At 51.6% G+C, this 17,403-nt stretch overlaps 5 protein-coding genes across 5 annotated transcripts; 3 read left to right on the top strand and 2 right to left on the bottom strand.

The window, feature by feature from the left end:
* Positions 1 to 710: 710 nt before the first annotated feature.
* On the top strand, positions 711 to 962 carry PV07_09467 (uncharacterized protein; the record flags this gene model as incomplete). The annotated part of the gene is made up of 1 exon (XM_016396727.1): positions 711 to 962. One exon carries the CDS (start codon positions 711 to 713, stop codon positions 960 to 962), a length of 252 nt encoding a protein of 83 aa, XP_016246583.1.
* A 1,623-nt stretch (positions 963 to 2,585) lies between these two features.
* On the top strand, positions 2,586 to 4,908 carry PV07_09468 (uncharacterized protein; the record flags this gene model as incomplete). Its single annotated transcript, XM_016396728.1, has 6 exons — positions 2,586 to 3,182; positions 3,247 to 3,447; positions 3,500 to 3,589; positions 3,651 to 3,701; positions 3,757 to 3,875; positions 3,957 to 4,908. 6 exons carry the CDS (start codon positions 2,586 to 2,588, stop codon positions 4,906 to 4,908), a joined length of 2,010 nt encoding a protein of 669 aa, XP_016246584.1.
* A 250-nt stretch (positions 4,909 to 5,158) lies between these two features.
* Positions 5,159 to 6,163, bottom strand: PV07_09469 (uncharacterized protein; the record flags this gene model as incomplete). The annotated part of the gene is made up of 1 exon (XM_016396729.1): positions 5,159 to 6,163. The coding sequence occupies one exon, from the start codon at positions 6,161 to 6,163 to the stop codon at positions 5,159 to 5,161; it is 1,005 nt and encodes a 334-aa protein (XP_016246585.1).
* A 3,965-nt stretch (positions 6,164 to 10,128) lies between these two features.
* PV07_09470 (uncharacterized protein) lies at positions 10,129 to 11,872 on the top strand (the record flags this gene model as incomplete). The annotated part of the gene is made up of 6 exons (XM_016396730.1): positions 10,129 to 10,242; positions 10,305 to 10,751; positions 10,815 to 10,966; positions 11,063 to 11,342; positions 11,422 to 11,550; positions 11,666 to 11,872. The coding sequence occupies 6 exons, from the start codon at positions 10,129 to 10,131 to the stop codon at positions 11,870 to 11,872; spliced, it is 1,329 nt and encodes a 442-aa protein (XP_016246586.1).
* Positions 11,873 to 15,138: 3,266 nt separating this feature from the next.
* On the bottom strand, positions 15,139 to 16,584 carry PV07_09471 (uncharacterized protein; the record flags this gene model as incomplete). The annotated part of the gene is made up of 1 exon (XM_016396731.1): positions 15,139 to 16,584. The coding sequence occupies one exon, from the start codon at positions 16,582 to 16,584 to the stop codon at positions 15,139 to 15,141; it is 1,446 nt and encodes a 481-aa protein (XP_016246587.1).
* Positions 16,585 to 17,403: the final 819 nt, after the last annotated feature.

A 17,403-nucleotide genomic window follows, 5' to 3' on the forward strand; every position in this document is an offset into this window, starting at 1 on the left:
CCTCCTAGTCTGTTCAGGCCAGCATAGTGAAATCCAAGCAATATGGCTGGAGAGAATCATCTCGTTATATCTTGTTTTACAACCCTTACTCCTTCTGCTCGTTGCAGGTCCTCTACACTCTGGCGCTTCGAGGCGCGCCGAAAGATGTGGACACTGAAATGATTATAGCCCTTCAAACCGTGGACATCTTCAATGAGGAGCATCTGAGCGAGCAGTTCCTGTGCGAAATCAGTGTTGAGGGTCAGGTAAGAACAAACCAAAGCATTGACTTGAATAATCATGATTGACGCAGCGTGCCCCTACTTTCTCTAGGTTCCCGTGCTCATGAATCCCTCCACCATGGAAAATCCCATGCCCAATAGCCTCAAAATGACCTTTTACATCGGATCGGATCGAAATACCCTGAACTCTTCCCAGATGCCCATGGCGCGCAGAGCTCGTCGACCTTCATGCTCTGAATTATTTCTCGCTCTCCCTTCCGACTCCCCCGCATGTTGCGAAGGGGTTCGAAACTGCAATTCTCCAGAGACTCGAAAACCCAGACATTTCCGATAGGTATCGGAAAGCTCTCGAGTTTAAACTAGGCGTATATGTCCCGACACACAAGGCTCCCTCCTTCCCGGCTCCTAGACTCTTGAACAGGCGAGCTGAACATAAACAGAGTCCGGCGGGGTAAAATCAGAGGACTGGTGCCTCCCGAAGTCGCCAAAATGGAAAAGAACGCGACAGAGCTCCGCGCCTCCCTCGCCGCGCTGCTCCCTGATGATCCCAGGCAGTGGATATATAACAACAAACCGACTGCACTCGACGCACATCTCGTGCCTTTTATTGCTCGGCTGACTGACGTTGGGTGGGCGAACCTGATTCCCCAGAAATTGCGCGAATATGCAAGCTGGGCATGGCAGGGGCACGAATGGTCCACCCTGATGGCTGGTCGAACGCCTATGGTCCCTCCGCGATGAGAGATGGCTTTGACATTAGACTAGACTCAAACAAACTCGCTGTTCGATCCAATATCCCGTGTGCTTTCTTAATTTCGGTCTTCTCGCGCAGCGACGAGACAAGCAACCTCTCGAGGTTGTGCAACCCCAGGGTCGCGAATTTCATAAGATAATCCGCGAGGTGTGATCACCATTGATGATAGATATCTGAGAGGAGGGAATGCTAGATCTAGGTTACTGCACGGAATTCAGATCAAAGCGCCCAGTGGCTGACGCAGGGCAACCTTTGAGGGCTAGACGGGGCCAGACATGAAGCTACATGGAGATGCGGAAGAAATCCGAAAAGACAAGGCTGCTGTTGGCGACTTGTTCTGCCCCGTAGCGCCCTGCCATTACATAGCTTTATGGACATTCATTAGCAGTTACATAGGTGCACAATATCGCCCCACATTACATGGGTGATGATATTCTATCTTCACCTTCCTCCGAAAGTTAACCAGCTGGTGACATTTAGATCAGTAAAGCAAAGACCTGTCTCAGCAAAGACTGGTCCAGGCGGCGACCTATTTGGAGCTTAAGGACTTGGGGGGTGCGGGGGATGAGCCCAAGGGCTGGTGAGGCCTTCAGCAACTGCCCCTAGGCTCTGGTGCATCCTCTGGCGTTGGCCTAGCTTCTCTACTCACAGTTTTACTACTGCGAGTCCAGAACTAGAGACTGCAAGATCCGCCAAAGGCCCGGAAAGAATGGCATCGTGCCAAGGTCTTCACCATCAATTGCCCGTCATTCATAAACACCTAGGTTAGTAGACACCGCCCGTCCAACTCTCTTATTCCAATCTGCTATCTCCTGCGCGCCTCCCTTCGCCGCCCAAACTCTTCTAGTTGAAACAGCGTGCCGCTCTTTCTAATGCTTGAATTATCCTCCAACACAATATCTTCCCACCAAACTTTTGTTTCCAGTGGCCTCAGCTGCAAGAGGCGGGAATTCTGACGTTTGAAGCTCAACCTGGCCCGAGAACAGGGTTCTATGTCTATCCCGAGTGGCATAGCAAATTCCACCCAGAGAGGCACGGTGGGAAACATTGTTGCTCCTGTACCAAACGATGGATTGGCGTCCCGGCTAGCCAGAAGACAGTGCCCCGTTTGTGGCCGAATTTTTCTGAAGACCGATCATCTCGACCGCCATGTTCGATCACACACCAAGGAAAAGCCCTATGTCTGTGCCACTTGCGGCAAGCGATATGGTCGATCGTAATTACCGACAGCCTCCATCCAATGCTTACGGTTGTGCTCTGTGAAACTGATTGGTCTTTGTTATAATAGGGATACTCTGTTGCGCCACGAAGGTGTTCATAACCGCGAGAAGCCTAGTGACGGAAACGCTACGCAGCTGCCTTCTCCAAAACGGCGTAAGCCTCATGAGCCGCAAGGTAAGCTGCCAGACCCCGGTCAGTGCTGAGAAACTTGTGTCGAGCTCACGACATCTCTAATAAGATCGTCAGAGTCGACGACATGCCCGCTGCAAAATGAGAGAACTATCCGGCGCAGTCAAACTTCTTCAAACGTTCCACTTACTCCCGCGGCCGCCCTACGAGAATATCACTTTGGTATGGTCGCTTCTGCTGTAAACTCGACCCTCTGTGATATGGGCCACCAGCGTGGTCCGAATGGCCCGTCCGAAGAAGGTGGGACTGTGGAGGTACCAGTGGCAGCACCTCTGATGGATCAAGTTGCTTTGCATCCTCTTCAAGGCGAACAACCACAGAATGTTCTTCTCCACCAGGCGGCAGTCAACACGGGGATAGATATGGATCTCCCCACCTTTCCCTCAAATCAGTCCGTGGATTTTGACAACGAAACCGCTGCCTTTATATGGGAAGATATCGACCTGGGTGACCTCAATTCATATTTCTTGGACCCCTTACGCTCGTTGGAAGACTGTCCGAGTCGTCTTCCAAAAATTACGCAAACAAGGCCAGACCCCGGAAAACTTGCAGAGGAAACCGGTCTAGCACAGAGCCACAATGCTGCGGCCGCCGCTGTGGAGCAACTGTGGTTTACAAGGCTTGAAAGCGACTGCGGTAATACAGCTAATAAGCTTGCACATACTGCCTCCGGTGAATCGACTCCGAAGGGATCGAAATGTGCTCGCGAAGATATCAACGAAGTATATCGCATTAACCTGACTAACAGGCTCCGCCCACGATATTCTGAGGAACCACTACCATCAACTGACTTCTTGGTGAGTGTCATCGTTGTGGATAAGATCAAAGGAGACCAGGCTTGCTGACAATGGTTATTTGCAGAAGCTCAGTTTGCAGATGTATTTCGATCGTGTAAACCCATCGTTTCCGATTTTCCATGCTGCTACATTCCGACCAACAGAGGAGAATGGCTTTCTTCTCTTGTCTCTCTGTGCTCTTGGCTGTCTCTTCGTCGGGAGTGAGGAAGCTACACGCTACGGGTCTACCCTTTTTGAAAGACTCCTCCGAGCAATGATGACCTCGGTGCGAGCTTTGTCTTTTCTTCAACTCTTAGCTCTGCTGACAAGCCTGAAAGTGGGATTTCGTCATCGCTAAGCATGCAGAGGAGAAAGTACCTATGGTCCAGACGGCTCTAATAGGACAGACTTTCATGATGTTATCAGGAGTAAGTCTCCATCACACATCTTACTATATCTTCGATGCGCAGCATTCACCTGTGGACGTAGAACCCTCGCCATGTCGCCATCGCTTCAGCTTTTCACGGCACAGTGATATCGGTAATTCCTCCCTTGGAACCTCTCAAAACAGAGATAGTCCTTAACAAGGCCTAAGTGGGCTCGACGCGCAGATCTGATGACTTTGAAACACGAGCCTGTCAACCTTGAAGGCCTAAGCGGATCTCAGCTGGCAAGTGCCTGGCGTAGCTGGGCACGGCGAGAGGAAATGCAAAGGTACGAGGCCTCGGATGTTTCCTGTGTTTGGTCTATCAAGGTGTAAATTGCTGACTCGGTGTTACTTCTGAATGATAATAGGACGGCACTCGCGGTTTTCATCCACGACGCCGAGCTTGCAGCTTTATTTCACCACGAACCATTTCTTCGGTATGGCGGTAAAAATGCGCCCATAGCCAGCTCCTCGGAAGCCTTCTCTGCAGCTACGGTCAACAGCTGGGTGCGGGCAATGCGGAAAGACACGAATAATGGGCTACACGACGGGGCCGCTGCGACTCCCTCTCCATCACTAAGATACCAGCTACCAAACGAAGCATGCTCTCACAGCATGTTCAGTGCATATGTTATCCTGGAATGTATCGGCGCTGCCATCTGTGAAGAAAGGGTGGCCGGCACGCTCGACACCACCGCGGCACGAAAATATGAAACGGATCTCATCGCGTGGTATGAGGTGTTTGGAGAAAAGGCAAAGGCCGAATCCGATCCTCAGTTTTTACTCGTCCTCTGGCACTGGACCTTCATCTCGCAATTCGTCGATCTAAATCGTTTGGAGTTAGCGGCAGGGAAGAAGGGAGTCGTGGCTGCAGACTCGTCTGTCGAATACTTGACTGAGTGGTCTTCTTCGGTTGCGTCGAAGAGATGTCTAATCCACGCTTATCTCCTCCAGAAGCACATGGAGGGCAGGTCAACGCGACGTCCTGTGGCAATCCACGTTCCTCGATGTCTCTTTTCCGCCGCTATCTCCTGGTCGTCATTCTTCCTCGCACTCCGCAATAACGCGACCCAGGATATCGAGGGATCCCAGAAGAACGTGGGCTTCGCAGAGTTCCGCATGCTCGGCCTGGATTTCTCCCACCAGTGGTCCGACGTAATCGGCTTTCGGAACGGCAATGTCGTGACGATCATGGGAAACACTCTGTGTACACTGGCGGATATGCTCAGGCAGACTGGCCATTGGGGAATTGCCCAGCGGTTTGCCCAAATTCTTGGTCCCCTCATTCACGAGGGGGACGAAGGTCTGCTTCCGCACTAGCACCACTGAATGGAAGTGAAGCAATACCGAGATAAAGGATAGACCCATAGGATTACGAATATCCGAATACCTGAAGCAAAGTGCTGAAATACTTCCACAACGGCTACAGCTCTGTTAGAGAACGTTAGCTTCTGTATCCATATTTGGAGAACTTCTTCTCTAGTCAGATCGAGAACTGAGCTGTTTAGAGATAGGTGAAAGGGATGTATATTTAGATTGAATTTCAATCAAAATCAGCTTCTCGCGCCCCTTACATCCTGAGCAGTTTTTGAATGCTCTTAGTCGTCGCCTCGGGGCATTCTAGTGTCCAGAAATGTCCCCCGGGCATATACTCCACCGCCACATCCGCCGCATTAGGCAGATAGTCTCTGGCCTTCTCGTAGAACTCCCTGGGCTGCGTCTTGCTGTCGTAGCCCTGGATGATCATCACGGGACACTTCCATTTCGCCAGCAATCTATTCCTTCGATCCAGCCACTCGGCACGGAACGAGGAGGAGTTGAAATACCGTGGGACGGCCTTGGTGACGCCCGGATACGAGTACTCCTGGATGACGCGCGAGAATTCGTCGTCGGGAATCGGGATCTTCGTGATCCAGGTGTAGACGAAGCATACGAAGCGCGTTGGGTCAGACATGAGGCCCGTATATGGAGCGTCCATGAACAAATCGCCTTGCGGTGCTAGGGCCGGGTTGAAATGGTAGAGGTGCTGCTCCCCTCTTCCGTACCGGAGGATGTTGTCAGGGTGAAGCGCAACAATGTAGTCGGCCTGCACGGTCCCTCGGTCATGGGTGACCAAGTTGAATCGCTGCAAGCCAATCTGCTTCAACATGCCGTACAGTTGTTCCGCGGCCCCCTCGTGGCGATAATCCCCCGGTCTCTTGTCCGACTGCCCATAGCCCTTCAAATCGGGCGCGACGCATCGATATCCCTGATCCCGAGACAAAGTCGCCATTTGATGATGCCATTGAAACCACGAGTCCGGGATGCCGTGGAGGAATACCACGACCTCCCCCGAGGCCGGCCCCGTCTCGACATAGTGAAATAGCACCGTCTCGTGATCCCCAGGCGCCTCGACAAAATGATGTGTGAATGTGACCCCGTCAAGCTGTTCAGTGTCGCCTTCCACGTCGGCACGTCGGGGTTTCACCGAAGCGAATTGGCGTGCGCGCTGTTCAATCTTGTCTTCCGGCGGAAGGAAATTCTCTATTGCCTGGGCGGCCCGTGCAGGCAGTTCACTGTATTGATGCACAGTCATTGTGATTAGATTGGATGCCCAGAGAATAGAGCCAGGACTGGATCTCAGCAGTCGAGAATCATCCGACAAGAATTCAGACCTTCCAGAGTCATTTCCGCGTTATATAAAGGTAATATTTAGGCCCGCGGAGGATGAAATTGACAGCGGAACCCAGGATTCAAATCAGTGCGATTGAGGCAAATGGGAGACAGCAGCCAACCCACAACGCCCCGCGGATTCACCAGGATTCTGCCCTCGCGAGTTTCCCGATTTTCAGCTTTGCCAATGCCCCGCGCGATCCAGAGGCAGAAAGAAACTCTGGGGACGGGGTTGTCCAAGACTCCGCAATATACGACGGGGCGATGATATTGTTGTGGGGTCCCCGCAGACGTCATTGCGACAACGAACCTCTTCGTTTACAGGCAGGGACAACAATATCAAGGGCTAGCCACTGCTTCCTTGCCCCGTCGCAAAACGAAAAGGCAGCGGAAACTTGTAACGTCTTGCTTATGCTGCCGCCGCCGCCACATGGGTGGAAATGGTCTTGCCAAACCCTGCCTTGTGCTGTGGAGAGGATATCCTTACCCTGGCCCTACCCGCCAGGAGACCAACTAGACAACATGAGGAGAGTGTTGCAGCGGGTTTTTAGACATTATTCAATGGCCATTTCTTCATTCTCACTCTAACTTACCGAAGGGGTAGGCGGATTGCGGACGGTATGGAAAGTCACCCATAACAATACTAAGCGGTAAGGCATGTCAGAGAGATAGTCGATGGAGGAGTCCACTGTTTGGCTCTACCTGATTTGCTAGCATGAGTTTCTAAAGAGTCACCTTGCTGTGACGACAGTGTCTATCTTTATATCCAGCGCCCGCGGCTCGCCTCCCACATTTCTTCTGAACATGGCATCTCCATTTGCGCGTTATTCAACGAACGTATATTGCGCATAATGGTTCATTCCTCCGGCAGGACTACAGGCTCCTAAGGTTCGGTCCTGCTGTACTCTTTCTACACAGAGCTAGTCCTGGAAGAGATCCAGTTTCTCTTCATCCCATCTTTCCAATGCCTCTTCAAACGAGTGACGAATGACGTCCGCACGAGCCTTGCTTCGGGGCTTCAAGCTGACGGGGAACACCTTGGTGTTGGTAATGATGCTATTTTCATATGCGGTTGCGGGGTCGCAAGAAACAGGGATTTCGTTGCCCAGGTCATCCGTGGCCGGTGTGATGTCAAATGCCCACAGTAACCTCGCCGCGAAAAGCAGCACGCTCGCCTCAGCCAGATGGATGCCCGGACAGATGCGCCGGCCCCATCCGAAGATGTAGTGATCGCGTTGCATGGGATCGGCTTCTAGGCTGGATTCAAACGTCGATTTGGTATTCCCGTCATAGCGCTCGGGATAGAAGATATCCGGGTTTGGGTAGTGATTTGGGTCCTGTTGCATGGCCCAAACATTACCGAAGATGATACTGTCTTTGGGGATATAGTAGCCTTCGATTTCATCCTCCTCCGGGTTGGAGTGAGGGATGCCCATGTTGATGATCGCTCGCCACCGCATGACTTCTTTGACTATCTGATTGATGTAATTCATCTGGGACAAGTCTTCAAATGTTGGCAGTCGCGTTTCGGGTACTGCGGCATCGACTGCCTCTTGACCTTTACGCATGACCCGTGGGTTGAGAAGCATGGCCATGGTAAAATTCATTAGCACAATAGATGTTGTATCCGAGCCAGCTTCCATCAGTGTCATAGCTTGGTATGCGATGCACCTGTCGTCGAGATACTTCTCCGTTTGCTCCGCCTCGCTCATGCCTTTTCGCTGTTCGAATAAGGCGCGAATTAGACCCGGGTTGGGTACTCCGCGGTCCATCTGGTGCTGAGTGCGGTCTAACAGCCCTTTCATGAAAGGCCACTGCCATTTGAGCTTCCTGTTGACTTCGTGCTCCCAGGTTCGCAAGAAGTAGGGTAGCTTCTTGAAAATGGGGAATATGTCCACAAGATATTGCCCGGGTTGTATCGTCTTAGACATGTCGTCCATGATCCAGAAGACTGTCTTGACGATGTCATCTCGAAGCGAGGTGACCCGGTGACCGTACGCTAAAGTCATCATGACGGATAAAGTGTATCTGCGGAACGAGGCCTGGACATCGGCATAGTTGGATCTTTGGTGCTCGACGGGACTCTCTGCCCAGCTAAGAAGCTCATGCAAGGCTTGACGGGATTCCAGCTCTTGGATCTTATGATTTTCCTTGGTGCGTGAAATTGACAAAATTAGGTGCATCTGCCGTCGGAACGCCGCGTGCATAGGGCCACTGGGGATGAAAGCTATCCGTCGGTTTTGAGACAAGAGCTCACTTCCCACGTGTGGTGAATTCCTGCTGCTGAATTTGCCACCCCTCTTCTCAAACAGCTCCTTTGCGAGTCGGGGATCATTCACTGAGATGATGGCTTTAGGACCAACGGTGACCTTAAAAATCGGACCATATACTTGAGCCCACTTCTGGAAGGTCAAAAAAGGAGAAACTGGGTCAAACTGAAACGAATTGTCGCCGAGTTTGTTGGTAGGAGGCCCGGGAATCTTTTTTAGTCCTCGTTTCTCGGCCTCTCCAGGTTGAAGAAGATAAAGTCCAAGGTAGTAGAGACCGAGAATAGAGAGTATGGATACTGCAGAAAGAGATGGATGGCCTGCTATTGCAATTGCAGTTCCCGTGATGAGCAGCATTTTGGTTGAAACTTCGAGTATTGGTTGATCTTTGCGAGGCTGCCCTTAACGCTTATTTTAGAAGAGGAGAGTGGCCAGCTTAGACGAGATATAGAAACGCTGTCGGCGGAAGGGAGCCTGTGCGAATGGCATAATGCTTAAATAGGCAATCTAGAGGTATCAGGATTGTCCTTGTCAGTTGTGGAGGGGCAGATGTGGTTCGTGCCGATCTGATGGAGGTGGAAGGAACGCTGTGAATGAAGTCCCGAGTCGGTATACTGATCATCTCAATGCGCACGTAGTTGGGACTGTGCATCAGACTCGCCCGACGTTCACGGCAACGCCTGGCCCAATGGAAAGTGGCATTTCCACTCTGGGAACGAGCTAACTGGTTTTGGATTTGCGGGGACCCCTCGCCCCCCTTCCCCCCACAGCTTTGAACCAATTATCACCGTGAATTTGAGCTGCACAAAATCAATTCCTGTTTTGTTGCGTCCACCACACTGCCTTCGTAGCACAGGCTTCCGGCAATACCTGCTTGGGCTATGCTGAAGATCTCGTTGCTTGCCTGCGCGACCCTTTTTGCCCCGTTCTAACTTCACCGTAATCAGCCATGCCCCGTCGGCTCTCCGTTACCGAGTAGATCGACGCCATTGGCTTTCTTTTCCCCGTGGGCAATTCCTGGAGGATCTGGAAGTCATTGCAGGCGAAAGAACCGCGATCACCTGAACAATGAAGCTGAACACGAAGACCAGAAATCGGAGAACGTGGGACCCGAGGAAAAGCGTAGGACTTATCAAGGTGCCGGATCCCAACCCTCGGTCAGAAGAGTCGAAGCTCCATCTATTTCAACTCATCACAAGCTCCGCAAGGCGGCGTAGCATTCCGCGAATAGATGGCCCCAGATAACTTGTCTGTGATCTCAACGTCGTGGGTCGAGAAGTCCATTACTCAGCCGCTGCTCGAGAATGTGGTGACTTACTCACCGAGACTGATGCTTGTGACTCTCGGTCGCATGGATAGTCGTCTCTGCGTCCTCCTGCTGCTCTTTTTGTTCATGATCATAGTCAAAAGGAGATATTTCAATGGCCTATCTCATATTTCGGGCCCGTGGCTGGCGTCTTTCACGCATGCCTGGAGGCTGAAGGAGGCAATCAAAGGGCAGGTCTGGCGGACTGAAGAAGCCCTACATCGCAGACATGGTGCGTATGGACCCAGGTACCTGATGTCGCACAGCCTCGTTACCACAAAACTGTGCTTGTCATGGCGCCTCAACCATCAAAACATGCCATTGCTGATGAGACCAGGTCCGGTAGTTCGAACTGGTCCTGACGAAGTAATTGTAAATGACCCTAGTGTGTTGGATGTCATATATGGCTTTGGAAGCAAATTCCAGAAGGTGTGAAAGTTTCATGTCACCGGTCACAATGAGTGCTAATCCTAGATTTCCCTCACACATAGACTGACTTCTACCGTCTATTCGGCTTCCCGGACATATGGGGCGTCCACGTTTTCAGCACCATCGATCGTAACCACCACAGCAAGCTGAGTCGTCACATTGCGTCAGCATATACCATGACGGCCCTCGTCGAGCTTGAACCTCTGGTGGACGATTGTATCGACCTCTTCGTGAAGAAAATTACCTCACACCTTTCCGACCCGGGTCCGATGAACATGGCAAAATGGTTCCAGTGGTATGCCTTCGACGTGATTGGACAGCTCACATTTTCCACCAAGTTCGGGTTCATGGAACAGGAAAAGGACATTGAGAATGCCACCTGGACAATCGATCTCTTATTGTTCTATGTATCTGTCATTGGGCAGGCGTTCTGGCTTCACTGGCTTCTGCTCGGTAACCCTCTTGTGGCGTGGCTTACCAAGGGTGCTTCCAGCGGGTCGATCATCATGGTTGTAAGTACATTTGGAACGTCCCATCACAGCAAAACTTCACTGCCGGGAGGCTAAACCGAGTTTGAACGTCAGATGGCGAACAAACAGATCCAAGATAGACAAGCCCGAGGATCCAATCACCGAGACATGCTCTCTCGTTTCCTCCAGGAGCATGAGAAGAAGCCTGATGAGTACACGGTCAAGGACCTTCACACGACCTGTGCAATGAACATGTGAGTCCCCCATCCCTCTACTCATCCATTTCCTACGCACTTAGAATCCGTCTGCGTGAAGCTGTTTCATTGTGGCTCATAAACATCAAAATACAGTGCTGCAGGCTCTGACACCACGGGAATTGCCTTGACCGCAACCTTGTTCCACCTCTTGAAGAATCGACACACCCTCCAAAAGCTGCGTGACGAGATAGATCGGTTCGATGACGATGGCAAGCTGTCCCGGCCAGCGAAACTGGGCGAGACCCAGTCGATGCCGTATCTACAGGCGGTGATCAAAGAGTCCATGAGAATCCATCCGTCCGTGGCCTATATCTATCCACGTTACGTCCCAGAAGGGGGTATCATGGTGGCAGGAAAGCACATTCCTGCTGGAGTATGTCTTCCCATCTTGATTTTGATCATTCTTTTGTCCCTACCCAAGAAGGGATGCTAACTCAAAAACCGCGAGACAGGCGCGTATCGGAATGAACGCCTATATGATGCACCGAAACAAAAGCATATTCGGAGACGACGTCGAATTATTCAGGCCGGAGCGATGGCTCGGATGTGACACCAAGCGCATGGATCACTACATGTTCCAGGTAAGAACTGCCCGTGCTAGCCTATGAAAAGGTGACTTTTCGCTACATCTGGTTTCTTCTTCATAATCAGCTTCTGCTCCTCTCATATGGATATGGCATTGATACACGTAATTAGTTCGGCGCGGGTCCCTACACCTGCATGGGAAAACATATCAGCATTCTCGAGATCAACAAGGTTATAGTCGAACTCGTCCGAATATTCGACATCAGCTTGGTCGACCAGGATTTCGAGTTCAAATTGACCAACTGGTGGTTCCTGAAACCGGAGGATTTGCCGTGTGCTTTTACGAAGCGGGACCGCGGCGTACAGGTCCATGTATAGATACGAGTTCAATGTACATATGTTGGGGGGAGGCATACTCAGTCTCAGGAGCGGAAATGAGTTTCAGAGAGGCCAAGATTCGTACCCGAGACCGAGGAATGCTAGAGAAGTGTTGGCAGCTTTAAAAAAGGGCGCAGTGTTAGCCATGCCGACCCTATTCAACAGCCATGGGGCCCTAAGCAGACGCCTGAGGGAATTGCGAGACCGCAAAACACTCTTTATATTCGGTTGATGATAGTTGAGCTGCACAGATACCAGGAATGATTGCGCTTCTAGCTGGAATCTTCCCTAGTTGGGCCGAGGATACTGTTAGAGATGCTGCAATTCCTCCGCCCATACCGTTCTGAGCTCATCGGCAATACACACAGTGCGTCGACCAGATTGTCTCTGGCACTCCTCAATGAGCTCGAGAGTGCGACGCCGCTCTTGAACACCCTCTGTCACCAGCCCCGCAATATACAAACACTGTGTGGAAATGAAACTGAAGGGATCCGTCATTCCGGAACTGGCGATGAGTAGGATTTGTTCACGCGACCGATTGATCAGCCGTCGCACCGATAACGACTCTGTAGTCGAGGTACAGATACCTTGACCCTGTCGCCTGGACGAGGATGGAAGCCCACTGAGCGCCAGCAATATTTGACATGCATGGTACATTTGAATTCCGACAGCTGCCTCCTCCGTCAGCCGACATTAGAAATGGAGGGCCAAGCTGGTGTGCGCTTACCACAGTGTGGAAACACATACCATATGGCTGATATGTCCCGCGGGTGCTGGTACGCTGTAGTTTCCTCTTTCTGCTCTTCCTGCAGCACCTGGCTCACAACGAACCGTGTCATCGAAGGGGGAAGCATCCGTTTCCACTGCTCGAGGTCCTGTCGAAGTTTGTCCCTCGTTCTTTGCCTTATATTCAGCTCTCCTGCAGCCTCCACCCTTTCTCGATCCTGGTAGTCGTTACAAAAGCTGATGCACTGTCCCAGCAGAAACATGGCACGGTTGGCGATCTCTTCATGAGATAGTCCATCAAAAGAGTCAACTGCACGTGGCTCCCAGTAGTGTTCGTCTAAAAACATACGTCTTCCGGCATGCAAGGCTGCCCAGGTGTCTGATCTATACCATGTCCAATATACGACTCCTTTGATTCCCGGTGAATCCCCGTTTACTTGCCACAACTGAAGGAGGGAGGCGATACCACGGAGGTGTGAGCCAAAATTCTCTCCGACTACGTCCAGCATCTCATAACTATGCAAAGACTGCAGTCAGTACATTGTACCGGGGCTTTTAATAACGGGGAGAGGCAAATGGGAAAGGTAAATCGCACCTTGAGAGCATGATGCTAGATGCCAAGATTTCATCACTGCGTGCTGAATCAGGTTGCATCAAGAGAGAACTGAAGGCTTTCAGCGCCTTTTGGTAGTATGCGACCGCGATGTCCTCTGTTATTTGTGGCTCGTGGCCTGCCCGCTTCAGTGCCAACTGCTTCGCAGAAATAGCAAGGCACGAGAACAGAACAGCTGGGCACTCAAAAGCTAACATAGGAACGATTGTCGAATATGGATTTTCCGAGGAGAATGCTTCGATCTGATCAAGCGCATGAGCTCGTTTCTAACGGCAAAAGGTGCACGTACATACCCATCGCGCAACTCCTTCCACGAAATTTCTGAATATGAACAACTCCATCTCTGTCAGATTAAGCGGGCTATTAGATCGAAGCTCCGCTGGAGGAGGCGAGACATTGATTGGACCTCTGGCGGAATAGCTTTTTGAGACAATGTTATGTCTGAAACCGTATAGCTCATCATGCCTCGAGTATAATCCGGTAGGAGGGCAACGTATGCTGGCTAGATGTCCATGGGGGTGTACAGGCTCTGAAGTGGGCAACGGTGATGCTGGTGGTAAGCTTTGAGTTGAGTCTCTGTCTAGGTGTTTCCGCGAGAACAGCCCAGCTGGGCTGCTGCTTTGGTTCGAGTAGGTTGGACTACCTGTGTCAGAGATCTCTTTCTGGGTCACGTCTTCATGGAGGTTGAGGTCTTTGTAAGTACTGTGCTGATGTGCCTGAAATGGTTCGTATGAGGAAGATTGGTCAATGAGATATTGAGCAAGGACGGGTCCAAAAGAGGCAGGGGTAGTGACGGGCTGAACATTGTCACTAGTTGTTGGCTCGAACGACGGGGAAGTCGCTTTGGAATTGACCGCGGTGTTGGTACCAGTACTTGACCCTTTGGCCTTGCTTCGACTTGGGTTATCGGCCTGGTCAGAACTAAAGCGGCTTCGATCAGGCGCCCTGGCATCATACGAGCACGGCCTATTCTTCTTCGCACAATTGCCGCATATTGGCTTGCGCTCATCGCACTTTACGTGCCTTGCCCTGCATACACGACTGCATGTCCACCATCTCTGGGTCAGCGTTGTGATGGATTACCCTTGCAACCGCGGATCGACAGGGGTGATTGATTGGGGTGCGAGTAACATACCAGCCTGTAGTAACGCGAAGACGTGTAATAGTATGCTGGGAGCCACCGCTGCAAGACATGGTATCGAACACCTATCTCGGGCCTGCGTCTCGAGTCTCGTTGCGAGAAACTGGCATCTTGACATTGTCGAGATTGAGTCCCTTGCCCTAGCCCGCTTCGGCGCTTCGGCTACCGTTATCAAGGTCGGGATGTTGGCGCCAACAGAAACGGGCTGAAGGCACGGATTAGGCCGTCACCTTCTTGAATCGGGCTATGCTGTTCCTTGCCTTATCTTTTGCACGTATGTCTACCTATCTCTTGTGCACCCTTCCTATCTTCGGAGTCTGGCTGAACTCAAACTGTGATATCTTGCGCCGGACACCTCGTATGGTGTCGCCGCCACAAAAAGCCACGAAGGCTAACAGATCGCCTAGCAGTCTTAATACGGAACCAAAAGCTAACTTCATATACGCCTTTAAGAAACAACAGTACCTCCGGGGTATACGGATGGTCTGCACTACCAAACGCATTGATTGAAACCCAGCGTCTACTGGAGGCTTGTTGCTGGGACTCTCGCCGTCTTGTATATTCCGTTTTCTCCCTCTAGGAACCTAAGTGGACCAAAAATCTATATCTTTGTCTATCGATGTTCTATAAAGCCGATAATGTTGCTGCCAACACACTCAAATGCCAACATGCGGCAGGTTTGAGATGTCATCCGCGCTCAAACCTTCGCGTCCTCGATGTCGGCTTTTCCTCACAGTTGACCTCCAGTCAACCTGTTCTCGAAACCAGGAGGTTCGATCTTGGCCGCTAGCCTCCAGCAACGGTGTTGCTGTTATCGACGCAGCTGAACGCCGACCCAACCTGCCCTGTCCTGTATTGATCAATAATGCTCACCACGTTGGCGTAAGTCCCTCCGACGGTGATCAACAGACCAAGCACGAATATTCCGATATGTGCATACCACAGGACCATCATTGTTGCCGAACGCTTGCGGGCGCCTTCGTTCAGGACAAACCAGAGGACGGCAGGGATACAGACACCCAGGTATCCGAAGCCGAGGGCCCCAATCAGTGAAACTAGACTACCGTAGAACGGAATCGCCTCACACAGAATCCAACCGAGCAGCCCCGTTCCGTATGTGCACGACAACCAAACGGCCCAGTGTGTCTTTGTATTCTGGGTCAGATGGTGGGTGTTTCGCAAGATGCGGACAAAAATGCTTTTCCCTGCCACATGGACGCAGATCATGGTGCCCGCAATCAGGCCTGGGATCGCAATGGCGTATGAAATTATCTTGATTGTTGGACCTGCGGAGCCCAAGGCGGGCGAGGCAACCCATCTGCCGCAATAGGCATAGACGGTCGTAGCCAGCGCCAGATAGGACGACGTGATCCAGGCCATGCAGACATACACGCTCTTGAAATAGTCTTGTGGTCTTCGCATCTCCGATATCACCGGAACAAACCCGGACGTATTGGCCGAGGACGAAAAGATGGCCAATGAAGCCGACCATGCAGTGGCAAAGGTTGTTCCAGCAGGAGGAAGGGCAGCGAAGCCAAGGTCGAAGTCTCCTGTCTGAGGCGCGGCCGCCGGGCGATCCCGTACGGTGACAGCAATGACCACAATCATGATGGCGGTGACAATAGAAATGAACCCGACCCAGGTAATCCAGCCAAGATTGTGAATCTTCCTGATGCTGGCAACCGAGGCAACAATGATGTAGGCAACGAAGCCAAATGTGACACTGCAAGTTCCGTGCTTCGAGACGGCGTTGAGGGCAATGGAAAAGCCGAGGGTCGAGACACCCGCACAGAGGATCCAGGTAAAGAGGTAGACGAACTCGGTGATCTCTTTCACGACCCAAGCGTTCTTCTTCGTAAACCCCATCTCAAGCGCCGCGATGTGCGCACTGTCCGCTACGGTATGGACCGAGGGGTACCTGAGCTTGAACTGGCCCTGGAGAACCGCGCAATAGGTGTTGAGCGCACCCCAGAACACAATGAAAATGGCCCCGGCAACAGCACCAAGGTTGTAGAGCGCCGCGGGGATGGAGAGGACACCCGCGGCAAACGTCATCTTGAGGAAGAACATGGACGCCCTGATCCAACCAACTGTTCTGAAGTTGACGCCATCCTGTCCGGTCACAAAGACTTCGGCCTCGTCGACACTTCCAAATTTGGACCCGACTTCCACGGGGCTGGCCGGCGTTATGGCCTCGATATCGGGCCTCTTTTCTGAGACTGCGCTGTCCATATTTCATCCAAAATGACTTGACACCTAGTACCAGGAAGACAGAACTGTGACTACTTGAGATAGAGGATGATGATCGAGAGACGGATTGGCAGAATTCTCGAGTGGCTGAGTTTCAGAGTGGCCATGATATATACCTGAGTAAGGACGACTATCTCTCATATCAGCCTGCCTTAGCGAGGCCCGAGTTACCAATCTCCTCCTCCAGGGCACATGTCTGGAGAGACAAACTCGCAATGCCTGTCCCTTGGGCTGGTGGAGACAATGGGCAGTCTCTTATCGGGACTTGGGGGAAGTGTGCGAATGGTGCTTCTGCTGCCTTGGGTCTTGGACAACTGTTCCCGTCTTTCATGATTACCTTCCATGAAGGGCAATGATGTGCGGAACTGCGGCAAGCTCTGAAGTTAGCCAGGCGATTGAGGACAAGGCTATTACCATTATGAGCGGTACAGAGATACTTGTGGGTACCAGAGAAATCTCGGCTGCGTCACGTGTTGGATTTCTCGAGCCGAGATATTCTCGAGACCAGTGTTGTGAAAATAGATTTCATAAATACAGCGTCACATTCCTGACCTGTTTATTTCAGTATTATAGATGTAATCTTTCCAAAGTTCCTGGGAGCCAAGGAGCTAGTTTATTAGCGTTTTCCTAGTAAACTAGTTCGTGGTTGACCCTTCAGGAGGCATAAAAACCTGCCTGATTTGACGCCCAATAGGCCTGTGTGCCTTGAGAATAGGGCCCTATCTGAGGGCCTATCTGCGTGCCAATCTGCGTGCCAATCTGCGTGCCAATCTGCAGTTGCGACTGTGCCTGTGAATAGGC

This window comes from Cladophialophora immunda, assembly GCF_000835495.1.
Source record: "Cladophialophora immunda strain CBS 83496 unplaced genomic scaffold supercont1.5, whole genome shotgun sequence".
Lineage (NCBI taxonomy): Eukaryota > Fungi > Ascomycota > Eurotiomycetes > Chaetothyriales > Herpotrichiellaceae > Cladophialophora > Cladophialophora immunda.